This window comes from Borostomias antarcticus (assembly GCF_949987555.1).
Source record: "Borostomias antarcticus genome assembly, chromosome: 5".
NCBI classification, from domain to species: Eukaryota; Metazoa; Chordata; class Actinopteri; order Stomiiformes; family Stomiidae; genus Borostomias; species Borostomias antarcticus.
This window is the reverse complement of record NC_140238.1, coordinates 23,896,713-23,913,709: the sequence shown is the minus strand read 5'-3', so window position 1 is coordinate 23,913,709 and position 16,997 is coordinate 23,896,713. Positions and strand designations below refer to the sequence as shown.

General features: G+C 45.4%; 1 protein-coding gene across 1 annotated transcript in view; it reads left to right on the top strand.

The window, feature by feature from the left end:
- Nucleotides 1-3,514: 3,514 nt before the first annotated feature.
- The window catches only part of pdxdc1 (pyridoxal-dependent decarboxylase domain containing 1), a 25,507-nt gene continuing 12,024 nt past the window's right edge, over nt 3,515-16,997 (top strand). Inside the window, exons 1-13 of the mRNA XM_084438547.1 lie at nt 3,515-3,677; nt 5,414-5,490; nt 5,605-5,673; nt 7,814-7,897; nt 9,519-9,668; nt 9,959-10,148; nt 10,663-10,731; nt 11,067-11,145; nt 11,983-12,067; nt 12,179-12,227; nt 12,391-12,492; nt 14,002-14,127; nt 14,572-14,622. Of these exons, the coding sequence (XP_084294673.1) occupies nt 5,414-5,490; nt 5,605-5,673; nt 7,814-7,897; nt 9,519-9,668; nt 9,959-10,148; nt 10,663-10,731; nt 11,067-11,145; nt 11,983-12,067; nt 12,179-12,227; nt 12,391-12,492; nt 14,002-14,127; nt 14,572-14,622 (1,131 nt within the window). The 5' untranslated portion in view covers nt 3,515-3,677. The remainder of the gene's footprint in view (nt 3,678-5,413; nt 5,491-5,604; nt 5,674-7,813; nt 7,898-9,518; nt 9,669-9,958; nt 10,149-10,662; nt 10,732-11,066; nt 11,146-11,982; nt 12,068-12,178; nt 12,228-12,390; nt 12,493-14,001; nt 14,128-14,571; nt 14,623-16,997) is intronic.

Genomic DNA, 16,997 nt, shown 5'->3' with positions numbered 1-16,997 from the left:
CTATGCTTGTGAATGCCTGCTTCTTAAACAGAGGATGTGATTCTCCGCTGTGGTTACCTTGAATGGGTGAATGCTTTGTAGCAGGGGTTAGAGGCCTTGTCAATTAAAACATCCCTGGCATGATGCGTGCATGCTTTCTTTACAAGGTAACAGAATACTGCTGTCAAAAAACAAACCTCCTGCTATGCCTTTTGTATTATGTGCATACTTTTACAGCCTTTAGGAAATGGTACAGTATTCATTGAGAACCTATTTTTATGGAGGTTAGGAGGGAAATACATGTTCTCACCCTGGCCTGATAAATACTGTATCTCAGACTTGGATATCAGTTGAATGACGTCCATCTTGTGTCTGCACTTTATATGTCAACTACATAAAATTACCTTTCACCCTCTGAGAGGAAGGGTTCCTTTGTGAGCTTCATGTGCTCATGCTGACTGCTGCTCTGTTTTGGAGTATTTTTACTCCCATCCAGGGACTCAAATTTTCTTAATTTCACATATTTAACTATCAGTGATTTGTAGTTATTTTGGGGTGGGTACACTGTAGGTGTGTATTGGTTCAATGCTGTCCATTACCTAACTAATTTGTTTAACAAAGCACTGACTGTTTAAAATTTCAAATGTTAAAAAGTACCCATATTTCTGTTTAAGTAAAGCATCTATAACATAAATAAATCATGCAGGTCTAGCCTGAACAAAGATCTGGCTTAGAGCCTTCATCGTGGAAGAGCCCGTTATGTTTCAGGATTGGGTTTTGTGCTTTTTTATCCTTTGCCATTCAGAGGGCTACTATTGTAATGTAGAGGTCTGTGATCTTAGCCTGTGGTCCCTGGTTCAGCACACTAACCACAGTGCCAATAGGACCGCTGGCCCTGGTGTGACTGAGTGCTTATGTACCTTCAGTACAGCACAGTGAGTAGAGAGGTCAATGTTGCTTGTCTGATTATGACATGATCTATTATGAATTAACAAGGTATGATATGGGATTACTGCTAAACATACCGTGAATGCATTACCATGGCATGCTTGTTCATGAATCGCTTTTATTGGTTCAGGAAATGCTTAGATAAGGTGAATGTGATAGTGATATCATCACAGATTGTCCATGTATAGGACATTTGCATGATTTAATGCAAACCTGTATAACTCACAGGCTAGACAGGTATGTATCTACAGAAATAGAATGTGTCAATAAGGTGTACATTCTAGTTTCAGATACTCTTAATTCTGACATTGCTACGGAATAAAGGTATTTTAAAGTCATTTTTTTCTGATTTTATTGTTTCTTGTCAATACACTGAATCTTTTAAAGCGGCAGTAGCCTATGTAACATCTGAGCTATGACCTTGCTACATGCTAGCCACAAGCCTGCTACACACTAGCCACAAGCTTGCTACATGTTAGCCACAAGCCTGCTACACTCTAGCTACAAGTCTGCTATACACTAGCCACAAGCCTGCTACACGCTAGCTACAAGCCTGCTACACGCTAGCTACAAGCCTGCTACATGCTAGCTACAAGCCTGCTACACACTAGCTACTAGCCTGCTACACACTAGCTACTAGCCTGCTACACACTAGCTACTAACCTTCTACATGCTAACTACCAGCCTGCTACACACTAGCTACAAGCCGACACACTAACTACTTGCCTGCTACATGCTAGCTATCAGCCTGCTACACACTAGCTACACATCTACTACACAATAGCTAGTAGCCTGCTACACACTAGCTACAATTCTGCTGCACGATAGCCACAAGCCTGCCACACACTAGCTATCAGCCACACACTAGCTACAAGCCTGCTACACAATATCAACAAGTCTGCTACACATTAGCTACTTACCTGCTACACACTAGCTACTAGCCTGTTACACACTAGCTACTAGCCTGTTACACACTATAGCTACTAGCATGTTACACACTATAGCTACTAGACTGCTACACACTAGTTACTACCCTGCTACACACTACCTACTAACCTGCTACACGCTAGCTACCAGCCTGCTACATGCTACCTGTAGCTACCAGCCTGCTACACGCTAGCTATGAGCTATATGTGGAAAAATTCCATTTACAGTACCAAGGTAAATTCTATTCTATCTGCTTCAATCTCACGCTTTGTGGGTTTGGATACCCAGAATCAGAAAATAAGGCCATAGAATAGTCTCGTGAAACCATCTGATTTTGCGAGCTCACGTTACTCACAAATCAGTCTGGATAATCTCGATGTTGAGCCCGATTGGAAAACGATCTGGCCAGTCAGCTTTGGTTCTGAGGAACTGGAAATACAAACAGCTATGCTGGGCGGGTTTTTGACAGCTAGGAGAGGTTGAAGCAAGGGGTCAGGCTACGATTTACTTCCTGAAACATTTTGATCAGCGCAATTTTGACCCCACAGCGGTGAACGCGCATTAAAAATCCACATGAACGTGTAAAAGCACAACTGCGCATGCCTGTGACGCGAGAAAACACAACTGCGCATGTCAAAAGGGGTCGGTGGACATGTTCAAAGAGCTTCACTCTCAAGAACGAGGCATCAACGTAGTCACCGCAGTTAGCGCCGATAAGACCTTTTCAGATGTTTTTTCAGATGGTTCATCCAATCACCTGCCAAGTAGTTTTGAAAGTGACTTCTTTCCAAACAGTTTCCAACTGAGAGTTCCCAGATGGTCATGTGAAGCAAACCATTTGGCAGCGTCAGGTTAATAGAATAATTGAATAATTGATAATAAATGGGAGGAATTCTTCACTCAAAAAATGAATGGAGGTGAAAGGCTGGCCATGTTTGGGCGGCTTGTGGACCCACCCTGTGATTCGGATCTGCTCCAGAATCTAATGGGTTCTTAGTTGCCCAATGCTACACCTCTCTACCAAGTTTCATGAAAATCTGTCTGATAGTTGTAGTGTAAACCTGGTCTAAAAAATGAATGGAGGTGAATGGTTGGCCATGTTTGGGTGGCTCGTGGGCCTGCCCCTTGATTCGGATCCGCTACTAAATTCCATGGTTTCTAAGTTTGCCCATGCAACACCCTTCGACGAGTTTCGTGAAACTCGGTCAAGTAGTTTTTTCGTAATCCTGCTCACAGGTGGACAAAAAAACGCACACACACACGCCACCGAAAACATTACCTCTCGCCCTACGCTGTCGCTGGTCGGAGGTAAAAAGCAGTGCACAAAGATAGCGATATTTACATGTTTAAAATCGTATGCCAATGTTACATACATCTTTAAAATGCTCTCTTAACCACTTAAAAACCAACCAGGCGATGTTTACCTGTTCCTGACTGATATAGCCTAGTAAGGCTATTTTGTTGGGAGTGTGTGAGAAATCCCTCTCGAGAAATCTGCATCCTGAAGCCACTGATATTGCCGTGCGCTCCCGACCCGTCAGCTCGGCCAATAGCGACGCACAGCGTGCCGTACGTTAGCTCGGCCAATAGCGACGCACAGCGTGCCGTACGTCAGTGCTGCCAGCGTGGAACACGGAGCGCAGGTCCAGGAAGTAAAACTGACAAGTCCTGCCAAGGAAACTGATATCTACCTAGAATAAAAAACAACTACCAGAATCGTCAAAATCTCTATCCCTATCTTTCTCTGGGGCCGTTGAAAGGGAATAGGTGGCGTATCCCTTCCTCCAGACCTGTCATTGCACGCAGTCAAAGAGCATCACAAGGTAAGCAGAACGAGCTGTCATCTGAGGGCACTACAGGTTATACGCAATGCTAGGCTAGCTCTATTTAGCTTAGCTAGTACTGTTGTGGTTTTAGCTGACAGGCGTGGTTGTCATTGCTAGGACGACAGGCAGAACTGTATGTGTATTTTATTTTATTTTGCTGGAAAGGCATAGGCCTACTAAGAATCTGAGAATGCCAGTTCCACTTTTCAGTAGTACACAAGCGGGGGTGACTTATCACGTAGCCATAAAGCTATAACATTGATAGCACTGAAAGGATGCTGCGAGACAACTATGGCAGCTACTAGCCTACAGAGAGACAGCTAGTACTAACCGACAGAGAGACAGCTAGTACTAGCCTACAGAGAGACAGCTAGTACTAGCCTACAGAGAGACAGCTAGTACTAGCCGACAGAGAGACAGCTAGTACTAGCCTACAGAGAGACAGCTAGTACTAGCCTACAGAGAGACAGCTAGTACTAGCCTACAGAGAGACAGCTAGTACTAGCCTACAGAGAGACAGCTAGTACTAGCCGACAGAGAGACAGCTAGTACTAGCCGACAGAGAGACAGCTAGTACTAGCCGACAGAGAGACAGCTAGTACTAGCCTACAGAGAGACAGCTATGGCAGCTACTAGCCTACAGACGCTGAGTGGAGTCAGAACTGAGACCTGGAGGATGTTGAGCGTACATGTTTACTGCCACACGGTAGACCTGGTCCATATCCCCGGTATATAGCCCTGACTACTTCCCTGGGCCAGGTGCTATGCACGGCAAAGAACATCCAAGATCCTGTCTAATTTCGTTAATTGATATCACCTAATGAAGGGCATGCATTTATTAGGCTACATTGAAATGCCCATCAGTATAACATGTTGTCTAGGCTAAAATATCAGTCAGACAGTCACCCTAGGTGGGGGGGATTTCCAAACTAGAAGGGATTGACGAGAAGGGAGACGAGAGTGGGGATGTCTTTGTATTTTCAGGGCCACACCTGAAAGCCCTCCTCTAGAATTGCCCTTCAGCTCAGAATCCAGTTTCCCATTGTCCATTGTCCCAAACAGGCAGTTCCAGTTATGTGTGGAGGTCTTATTTGTCCTCCAGTGTGTCAGTCAGGCTTCCCAGATTCAAAGCTATTGAATGTAACCAGTTTGCGGCTTGATCAATCAGCTACATGGTGCAACTCCCATCACATCCCAGTCTGTGGATGCTAGCATACTTGGCCTAGAGGCGGATGTGTCTGTTTTCACAGGCGTGACGGCCTGTTGCTTGTGTGGCAAGCCTTCTTACTCCCAGAGTCAATATTTGACTAAAACAATAAGACTAACCTCTAACTCTAGGTTTTATTCTTTTATTTCCTCCTAGATTCTATCTTATTGGGCCGTGCGTGCATGCGCGTGCGTCTGCGTGCATGCGCGTGCATGCGTGTGTGTACAAATGTACCATCTGTATTGGAGAGAAGGAGCAATTGGCTTTTTTAAAAGGCATGTTTTCATGGTGCTGTCGGCTCCTACAGGAGTCCTCTTCTCCAGGCTGGCTGCCGAACCCTGACCTCTGCACTGTATGAAGCGTGACCTCTGTAGTGCATGAACCCTGACCTCTGTACTGTATGAACCCTACCCTCTGTACTGTATCAGCCCTGACTTCTGTAGTGTATGAACCCTGACCTCTGTACTGTATCAGTCCTGACCTCTGTAGTGTATGAACGTACCCTGACCTCTGACCTTCCCCCTAGATGATGGTCGACCCCACACTCGCTGAAATGGGCAAGAATCTCAACGACGCCATGAAGATTCTGGAAGACAGTCGGAGGTATCGTTGCGTTGTGCTTTCGTCTCTGTAACATTGACGGTCTGTGATTGGGCCTTCAGTGGCTGGTGGACTGACTCTTGTGGTGTTCCTCCCTCCTCTCCTCTCTCCCTCCAGAACATCAGAACCAGGCTCACAGAGGCGCTGGCTCAGCAGGATCAGCATTCCTGGACCCCTGCAGGGAGAGTAAGTCAGACAGACAGACAGTCTGTGTACTCTTGTGGATTTGGATTTCTGTATTTTTGTGCGTGGCTGTAAGCCAGCGCACCAATGATAGCAAATGTCCGGTTGTCACTCCCTCCCTCCCTCCCTGGCTTCCTCCGTCCTGTTGTTGACCTGCAGTTCTATGTTGCTACCACAAGACACAGTGGTCCCAGAACCTGCAGTTCTATGTTGCTACCACAAGAGGCAGATAGACTGCATTTACCGTTTTCGGCCACGGGAGGGCAGCAACAGGCTTAGATAGACTGTGTTCCTTGTTCAGTTTCAGCAATTCAATGAGTATTTGAGTTAGGCTATTTAGTTTATTATAGTATAGACCCAATATGACGCGAGGGGGCGGAGAGTTGTCACCACGCCACTGTCCATGCCACGGACCCCACATATCAGCCCCTGAGAGGGCTAGAGAAACACGGTCTTCCCCGGTGGGGGCAGGTGGGTAGCCCGGAGAGGGCTCCACTGCCGCCGACCCAATATGACGCGAGGGGGCGGAGTCTCGCCACCATGCCACAGACCCCACAACTCAGCCTTTGAGTGGGCTAGAGACACAGGGGCCGTGTCCGAAATGCCTGCTACCTGCTATATAGCAGGCGAGAAGTAGCATGCTACTTCAAAACTGTGCCTGCTACCTCTCGCCTGCTATTCTCGCCTGCTATATTGGCCAAAAAAAAACAGCGAAAAACGTAGCATAGTTTAGAGCATGCTGTTCTGGAAATCACGTCACTGTTCAGTGAAATTTTCAGGACAGCTGTCATGGCCAACGCCAGGAAGCAGTGCATTAGCATTGTTAAGTACCTGCCATCAAATCACGATTCTGTCAAATACATCGTTTCGAAAAATTATTTCTTCATCTAGGCATCTTAGTTTTAACAGTTTCATTATAGCGGAGCAGGTTATATTTGCTCGTATGTGGTATTTATTCTGTTCACAACTTCGCGATCGTACAGCCAGGCTACAGAGCTCCAGGAACCCCTATGCCAAGCCGAGCTGCATCACATTGTGGCCGGCCCAGAGTCCTCTGCTATGGCTACGGTTTCTGGAGCTCTGTAGCCTGGCTGTACGATCACGAACTTGTGAACAAAATAAATACCACATACGAGCAAATATAACCTTTTGTTGACTTTGTTGTTTTTTAATTTTGTAACAGTTAAATTTCCCCCCGGCATCAATAAAGTAACTACTATTATTACTACTTTCAAATTCAAAAATTTAAATTAAAATGTATTTATATAGCACATTTAAAAACGACTGCAGTCGAGCCAAAGTGATGGGATGTCGTGCTGAACTAATCAAAGGCCAGGGAGAAAAAGTGTGTTTTGAGGAGTGATTTAAAACCACTAGGGTCTGGGCCGATCTAATATGGATGGGCAGGCTATTCCAGAGCCGAGGGCCAGCAGCTGTAAAGGCTCGGTCCCCTCTCGTTTTAAGACTGGTTATAGGCACATCCAGCAGCTGACCTTAACACTCTGGCTGGGGAATGGTGATGCAGGAGTTCGTCTAAGTAGGGAGGGGCCAGCCCTTTCAATGTTTTGAAAACAAATAAAAGAAGCTTGAAATTAACTCTAAAACTGACAGGAAGCCAGTGAAGCGAGGCCAGGATGGATAGCGACAATGACGACAGGTACCTTAGATTTTAGGCCAATAATCTCACGACATCCACCCGTCAATCAACGCTATCCTACTATCGAATCTGTCTAAAGTTCTTAAAACCCGTCCACTTGTCAATGTTCCAATCAAATTCCTCTAATCATATGTCCAACCCTCATAGCTTGTTTGCGTTGGAAATACGTCAAACTACGGAAGTTAGATGATCTCAAACGTCCGTTTCAGTGCGACTTTAATCTATTTGCGTTTTCTCCTCCCACTAATTTGCACACTTGCGTAGAAACGCCCATATTCCTAAAGGTGGATAAAGCACGTATCTTGCTCATTTGAGCGACGCAATCCTCAGTGCACCTCGTACTACTAGATCAGCCCCAAAGTGTTTAGAAAATGAGGAAATCTTGAATGCACGTTGTCTTGCGTTGTGAAACAGCCACGTCTGTCCTATGCCAAGCCAATGTGATCTCGCTCCCTAATATCTGTGTCTTGGCTCCGCCCCTGCCAGCGGCCTGGATGTTGCCAGCGTGCTCCAGCTGGTCCAGAACCTCATGCACGAAGACGAGGATGACGAGGACACGCCAAACCATCGGTAGGTTGAACACATACGTACGCATCACTGCTGACCTGACACCCTAAAACCCTGTGGAGAACTGGTAGAAGCAGTCTTCCTCGGTAAAGGTTTGATTTGGAACTGGTAGAAGCAGTCTTCCTCGTGTAGGGTTTGATTTGGGACTGGTAGAAGCAGTCTTCCTTGTTAAGGGTTTGATTTGGGGCTGGTAGAAACAGTCTTCCTCATTTAGGGTTTGATTTGGGAGTGATAGAAGCATTCTTCCTTGTTTGATGTTGGAAACTTCTGAAGACAGTAGCTATGTCTTTCTTTGATCCTTTTTTGTACAGGGCATTCGGGTTCTAGAAATGTGCTTAACAGCTTAGAGGTATTAATATTAACATTGACACGTGGTGTGTGTGCTCTTCATGCATCTGTTACATTTTATGGGTGACATGACTTGGGTATCAACGGCACCTTTCATAAACATCAGGGGTGAGTTCAATCTGAAAACGTTGTGATGGGTTGAACGACATGTTTCCTCGTGTGCGACAGGCTTTGAGGAAGGTCTTCTCTCGTTTGGTGAGTGTGTCAGAGGTGTTACCCAATCAGCAGACTGATATATAAACCCCGCCGTATCGTCTCAGCTGCCATAGGTGCAACGCCTGCGTAACACACACCGTTTCAACAAACCGTTTTGGTGGGGCTGAACCAAGCCCCCAGGATTCGAAATCTAAAGTGAAGGCCTGTTGAACCGCGCCATCTTGGCTAGATTTGTAGTCATTTTGCTATTTCCGGTGACTTTTGTACTTACGCAGTTGTGCTTTTCTGTCCGACGCGCGTCCACGCACGTTCCCGGCTCTCCCCGCTTTGATTTAGCAATGAAAACCGGCTTGCATATTAACCTGTTTTTGTAAAATATATCCATTGGAGAAATTATTTTTTCATCCAGGCATCTTAGTTTTAACAGGTTAAATATAACTGAACATGTTTTGTTTGCTAGTAGATGGTATTCATTCCGTTCGCGATAACGTTATTGCAGCCAGGCTAAATTCCTCCAGGGAGCCAGTGACAAGCGAGTTGAAAAGCTTCACTCCCCGCCAGCAGGAGCTTTGGCCGCTGCTACCGCATCTCGGATAACCCGCTGAGTTCGTGGCTGCTTTTTCACATTCGCCCTTGATCAATCCCAATACCGATCCATGGTAATAATGAATCAATCGTTCAGATCGGCAGTGCTGCATGCATGTTCAATGATACAACATCATTGTTAGCTTTATTAACATAACCATAGACTACATTTATCTCTCTAACGTTAGGCTATCCATCTTACACCAGTCGGCCATTCAATAGCTAGAAGCGGTCAACGCCAACGGTGGACGTGGACGCGCGTAGGACAGAAAAGCACAACTGCGCAAGTACAAAGGTCACCGGAAGGCCAGAAAAGCACAACTGCGCAAGTACAAAAGTCACCGGAAATGGTCAGATGACTACAAATTTGCCAAGATGGCGCGGTTCAATAGGGCTTCATTGTTGATAGCGGTCAGTGAATGGAGTGGCTGTATCCAGTTCTATTAATACATCCATGGGCTGAACTTATCCCTGGTTAGTGAAATGGCTGGGTCTTGGTTGTGACCTGACTTCCCGCGTTTGTCTCCTTCCCCAGCAGGATGCGGAACGTGGGGGAACAGGGTCACATGGCGCTGCTGGGGCACAGTCTGGCCGCCTACATGTCTGTGCTGAATAGAGACAGACTCCGCAAGCTCACCACGCGCATCCTGTCTGACACAACACTCTGGCTCTGCAGACTGTTCAGGTGTGTTCGTGAGAGATTGTTTGTTTGTTTGTTTGTTTGTTTGTTTGTTTGTGTGTGTGTGTGTGTGTGTGTGTGTGTGTGTGTGTACACATGTGTTATTGAGTGTAATGTGTGTTGCATGCATTTTGGGTGTGCTATACATATGCTTCATTGGAACCCTTGTCTCATGAAAAATTCTAAGGATTAACTATCAACATACATACATACATACATACATACATACATACATACATACATACACACCTAAACATGACTGCTCATGAGCTCTACCTCACGTCTCGTGGGATCAGGTTTGAGAATGGCTCTGCGTACTTCCACGAGGACGACCGGGAAGGGCTTCTGAAGGTGTGTCGTCTGGTCATTAACGACCGCTATGAAGACTATGCCTCCGAAGGCTACTCTGTCCTCACTCCCAGACAGCCCGTCATCTACCAGAGCGCCTCCTGCAGGCCCGGCCTGGGACAGCACCTCTGCAGTCAGGTATGCACTGTAGAGACACACACACACTTATTATTCATATAGACACAGTTATTCATATATAGACACAGTTATTCATATGTAGACACACTTATTATTCATATGTAGACACACAGTTATTCATATATAGACACACACAGTTATTCATATATAGACACAGTTATTGTAGACACAGTTATTATTCATATATAGACATACAGTTATTCATATATAGACACAGTTATTCATATATAGACACCGTTATTCATATATAGACACACAGTTATTCATAGATAGACACAGTTATTCATGCCGACACAATTATTCATATAGAGACATAAACTGAGCCACATCTCAAATCCTACACAGTCAATCATTGACTCACAACTCTCTTATTGACTCATCTCACTCACTGTTGTGAACGGACACACGTACACTTGTTGTTATTGTTGTTGTTGTATATTATTTGTGTGTCAGACTTAATATTGTACAGTATACTGTACATGTGAGCTGTTGTTTTTCTGTCTCCCCTCCCTAGCTGGGCCTGCCTCTGTCCAGCCTCTGCACCGTCCCCTGTAACACCATGTTTGGATCTCAACACCAGATGGTAGGAGAATCAACTCTGTCTGTCCGTACTCTCTCCATAACGTTGACCGATTACTGTCAGTCACTCGTTCATCCATCTGTCTGTCCATACAAACATGCATCCATTCATCCCTCCATCCTGGGGTAGCTGTGGCTTAGAAGGTAGAGTGGGTCGTCCACATGTTGAAGTGTCCTTGGGTAAGACACTGAAGCCCAAATTGCTCCCAATGAGCAGGCTGGCACCTTGCATGGCAGCTGCTGCCATTGGTGTGTGAATGTGTGTGTGAACGGGTGAATGAGAGGCCATAGTAAAGCACTTTGTCTGTTGAGGTTCATCCGTGCTTGTCTGCTCTGCAGGATGTGGCCTTGCTGGACAAGCTGGTCAGAGAGGACGTGGAGACAGGGAAGATGCCACTGCTACTGATCGCCAACGCAGGTTAGCGGGGATCACACTACAATCACTACTCTAGATAGAATCACATTACACTAGAATCACACTAAACTAGAATCACATTACACTAGAATCACATGACTCTAGATAGAATCACATTACACTAGAATCACACTAAACTAGAATCACATTACACTAGAATCACATGACTCTTGATAGAATCACATTACACTAGAATCACACTAAACTAGAATCACATTACACTAGAATCACATTACTCTAGATAGAATCACATTACACTAGAATCACACTAAACTAGAATCACATTACACTAGAATCACATTACACTAGAATAACAGTACACTAGAATCACACTAAACTATAATCACATTACGCTAGAATTGCACTAAACTAGAATAACTACACTAGAATCACACTAAACTAGTCACACAAAACTAGAATCACACTAAACTAGAGTCACATTACACACTAAACTAGAGTCACATTACACTAGATAGAATCACATTACACTAGAATCACACTAAACTAGAATCACATTACACTAGAATCACATTACACTAGAATCACACTACACTAGAATCACACTACACTAGAATCACACTAAACTAGAATCATACTTAACTAGAATCACAATACACTAGAATCGCATTAAACTAGAATAACATTATACTAGAATCACAGTAAACTAGAGTCACATTACACACTAAACAAGAATCACATTACACACTAAACTAGAATCACATTACACTCACTAACTGTTGGGTGGTTAGAAGCGATATCGAGTTGAATGGTAGTTGATTTGGGACTTAATAATACATTTCGTAGAGTAAATCAAATATGTGTGAACGGTTTTTTTCCCAGGCACCCCTGGTGCGGGCCACACAGACAAGATGGGTCGCCTGAAGGAGCTGTGTGAGCAGCACGGCATGTGGTTGCATGTCGAAGGGTGGGTCGTCCACACAAACACAATCTGTCCACGGGCTAGAAGCCTTTATTCACTTTAAAATCAAATATAAATTAAACCCTCATAACTTTGATGTTCTTTTTTTTTTTTTAGGGTCAACTTGGCCACCCTGCCTCTGGGTCACGTCTCCTCAGCTGTGATGGTGCGTCTGAACAGGGCGCTCGCTGGACAGCACCATCTTTACCATGATCATTTACTATCTTTCACTTTGCCTTTCCCGTCCTAATCGCAGTATAGGTCTGTAAAGCACACATTGTGATGTACTCCAACTGTGTGGACCGTGTTGTGTGCTGCGCCCCCTACAGGCAGCCACCAGGAGTGACAGTATGACCCTGACTCTGGGCCCGTGGCTGGGACTGCCTGCTGTGCCCGCTGTCACCCTCTACAGACACGAGGACCCAGCCATGGTCAGCCCTCCGCTTCACTTAGCTGTCTCTCTCTGTGTTCCTTCTCCGGACTCACCCCTCTCTCTCTGATGTCTCCTCACCCCTCTCTCTCTAATCTCTCCTCACCTCTCTCTCTTTAATCTCTCCTCACCCCTCTCTCTAATCTCTCCTCACCTCTCTCTCTTTAATCTCTCCTCACCCCTCTCTCTCTAATCTCTCCTCACCCCTCTCTCTCTGATGTCTCCTCACCCCTCTCTCTCTAATCTCTCCTCACCTCTCTCATCTCTCCTCACCCCTCTCTCTCTAATCTCTCCTCACCCCTCTCTCTCTGATGTCTCCTCACCCCTCTCTCTCTAATCTCTCCTCACCTCTCTCTCTTTAATCTCTCCTCACCCCTCTCTCTGATCTCTCCTCACCTCTCTCTAATCTCTCCTCACCCCTCTCTCTCTAATCTCTCCTCACCTCTCTCTCTCTAATCTCTCCTCACCCCTCTCTCTAATCTCTCCTCACCTCTCTCATCTCTCCTCACCCCTCTCTCTCTAATCTCTCCTCACCTCTCTCTCTCTAATCTCTCCTCACCCCTCTCTCTAATCTCTCCTCACCTCTCTCATCTCTCCTCACCCCTCTCTCTCTAATCTCTCCTCACCTCTCTCTCTCTAATCTCTCCTCACCCCTCTCTCTAATCTCTCCTCACCTCTCTCTCTAATCTCTCCTCACCTCTCTCTCTCTAATCTCTCCTCACCCCTCTCTCTCTCTAATCTCTCCACACCTCTCTCTCTAATGTCTTCTCATCCCTCTCTCTTTAATCTCTCATCACCCCCCTCTCTCTCTCTCTCTCTCTCTCTTTAATCTCTCATCACCCCTCTGCCTCTATGCTCTCCTCACCTCTCTCTCTCTATTCTCTCCTCAACTCTCTTTCTTTAATCTCTCCTTGCCTCTCTCTCTAATCTCTCCTCACCTCTCTCTAATCTCTCCTCACCTCTCTACTCACCTCTCTCTAATCTCTCCTCACCTCTCTCTAATCTCTCCTCACCTCTCTACTCACCTCTCTCTAATCTCTCCTCACCTCTCTCTAATCTCTCCTCACCTCTCTACTCACCTCTCTCTAATCTCTCCTCACCTCTCTCTAATCTCTCCTCACCTCTCTCTAATCTCTCCTCACCTCTCTCTAATCTCTCCTCACCTCTCTCCTCATCTTTCTCTAATCTCTCCTCACCTCTCTCTCTCTCTCTCTCTAACGTATTTCTAACGTATTCCCCTTATTCTTTATTAGTCTCTACCTGTGGCACCTCTTCCTCTGTCTGCCTCTCCCTCTGTCTCTGTCTTACTCTCTCTCTTTGTCTCTCTCTGTGTCTCTCTCTCTGTCTGACTCTCTGTCTGTCTGACTCTTTCTCTCTCTCTTTCTCTCTCTCTTTCTCTCTGTCTGTCTGACTCTCTCTCTCTCTGTCTCTGTCTGTCTGACTCTTTCTCTCTCTCTCTCTTTCTCTCTGTCTGTCTGACTCTCTCTCTCTCTGTCTCCGTCTCTGTCAGTCCCTAGCGGCAGGGTTGACCTCCAGTCAGCCGGTGGAGCGTCTGCGAGCCCTGCCCCTCTGGCTCTCTCTGCAGTACCTGGGGCATAATGGGATAGTGGAGAGGATCCGGCACGCCACCGCGCTCGTGAGCTGCATCCTCTGACACGCTTGACCTGAACACTCCCTCAACACTCCTTATACTCCCTCAACACTCCCTCAACACTTATTGAACACTCCCTCAACACTCCCTCAACACTTATTGAACACTCTTTCAACACTCCCTCAACACTCCAAAAATCCTTGGATTTCTGAAACTCTAATAATAACAAGTGATCTAGGCTGACACTATGGCACAACAGACCCACCAAAATAACTGACATCACGACATGTTGTGTTTGACTTAAGACTTTAACTGGCATATCTAAACATGTTGACTCACTTTGTCCTCTCCTCTCTCTCCTCTCCCCTGTGTGGACTAGAAATGTGATATCTTTATTTTTATTCTTTATTTTCCTTCTTTTTTTAACATGTGAACAAACTACCTTTTCTCTCATTGTGCTCTCCCCCTCTCCTCTCTCTCTGTCTGTAGAGCCAACATCTTTTGGAGAGATTGAAGACTCTTGCCTCCATCAAGACATCGGTAGGTCATCTTGTCTCCATCTAGAAAAAGTTCAACACTTTTCCTCTCAGGTTCACAAACTCTATGGTGACTCTTTCTATGAACCTACGGTCTATGATGCCTTATACATATTGTATTTATAGGCATTTACAAAACACTACGTTATACATGTACTTTTAAATACTTAAAGCAGCAATTTGAGTTTTTCTACCAGGCTTTCTGAGAGCATTATAAACACATGGTTCATAGACGTGTCACAGCTTCTCACGTACAGTAGAGTAGCACACTGTAGATGACCCCATTCAGTCTTTATATTGAGCAGCAGCTTATTGATTTAATAAATAATACGATCAAATTAACTTTATTTCTCCCGGGAGAATAGAATCATTGAAGTACTGTACAACACAGTTGTGTACAAAATAGATAATAATAATAATAATAATAATCACCATCACCCTCTTGTAAGTGTGCTACATGTACAGATGCAAATAGAAACCCTCTTGTAAGTGTGCTACATGTACAGATGAAGATTGAAACCCCCTTGTAAGTGTGCTACATGTACAGATGAAGATTGAAACCCTCTTGTAAGTGTGCTACATGTACAGATGAAGATTGAAACCCTCTTGTAAGTGTGCTACATGTACAGATGAAGATTGAAACCCCCTTGTAAGTGTGCTACATGTACAGATGAAGATTGAAACCCTCTTGTAAGTGTGCTACATGTACAGATGAAGGCCATCTCTGTTTTAGGATGTGCTTGACTCTGAGATCTCTCTCCTCGAGGCTCTGACCATGGTAACGAGCACCGAAGCTGCGACAAACCCGGGACTCGTTCACTGGCATTCAGGGGAGACGCTGCTCTCTTTCACAGATCTCTATGACCTGGAACGACCACCAGAACTGAATTAGACTGAGGCGCTCCCGTGTTATGTACAGAGATCAGTGGAATGGGGCAGCACCCGTGTTGTGCCACATGCAGTGAGCCAGCAGGGAGTGTGTGGGGACGGTATTAGTAGCAGTGTGGTGGTGCGGGGGTCCTCAAACTCAGCTCCCACGTTCTCCTTCCTGGTCAAGCTGAGAACACCCTTTTCCTTCTACTTCTACTAAAGGGACATTTGGCGATTTTGGACATTGGGCCTCATTTTCGACTTACCCATAATGTTGTTGACTGATGGAGATAATTTCCAGCTGATTCCATGCTGTCTCTCGTTCGGGCGTTGAAGACATGCTAATACTAGCACAATGCAGTAGACGTTGCAGTAACGGCTAGCATTTAAAGAAAACTCACTTAAACACTCCCCAGTGCACCCAAATCAAATATGTGGACAGTCTGTCGGGGGCTTGTTTGAGTTTTTATACCATCATTTTTAAAGTCCAACTATCGTTGAACCCATTCATTTGTTCAGACCTACAGTATATGGTTGTCTCTGTAAATAGGGAGTTGAAGCGATACATAACTAGACGGCACTATTGTCTTCACAACAAGGAGCAGAAGAGTGGACTATTCTCTTACTATCAACACAAAAACAAGTTGCAATGGTTCGAAAGAGATATGTCTGACTTTGATGAGGAGTTTAGTTTATCTGGCGACCTTTATTTGTTTAGGGTGTTTAAGTGAGTTTTCTTTGAATGCTAGCCAGTTCAACTGCATTGCGCTATCATTAGCATGTCGTGAACACCTGAACGACGGACAGCATGGAGTCAGCTGGAAATGATCTCCATCAGTCAACGTTATGGGTAAGTCGAAAATGAGGCCCAATGTCCCAAATTCCAGATTATACCTTTAAAGTTAATGGACTGGAAATGGAGTTGGCAGAATACCTTGAATATTCAGAAACGATTACTGTTTGTACTTTTCAGATAAGAAACGTAGACAGAATTTTGCAACCCTTCTAAGAATACCACCACCGACCTCAGCTAGCACTGACCAGGAGGTGGTACACTATTACTGAGTGAAGGAAAAAGAACTGGGGAGGGACTTTGAGTGAGCTGTTGTTGTTGTTGTTGTTGTTGGGTGTGGTGTGTCTGGCTAGCTGTCTTGTTAGTGAGTTGTGGGTTGCCTGGGTTCCAGGGGGCGGAGTCTCTCTCTCGGATCCCTCCCATCTCCGGGGTCTCTCTTCGGGACGTGCTGGGCTCTCTCATTCTCTCTATTGTAGGTGGAAACAAACAACCCTCTGCCTGCTCCTCCCCTTTCCTTTCCTCTCCTCCCTTCTCCTCCCCTCTCCTCCCCTCTCCTCTCCTCACCTGTCCTCTGTTCTCCTCTCTCCTCCTCTCCCCTCCTTACCTCTCCTCTCATTTCTTTGTTTCGCTCTTTCTCTCTTTCTTTCCTTCTCTCTATCTCTCTATCTCTCTGGTCTCTTGACCATGTCTGCTCATCCATAAGATGAGTGTCTGTA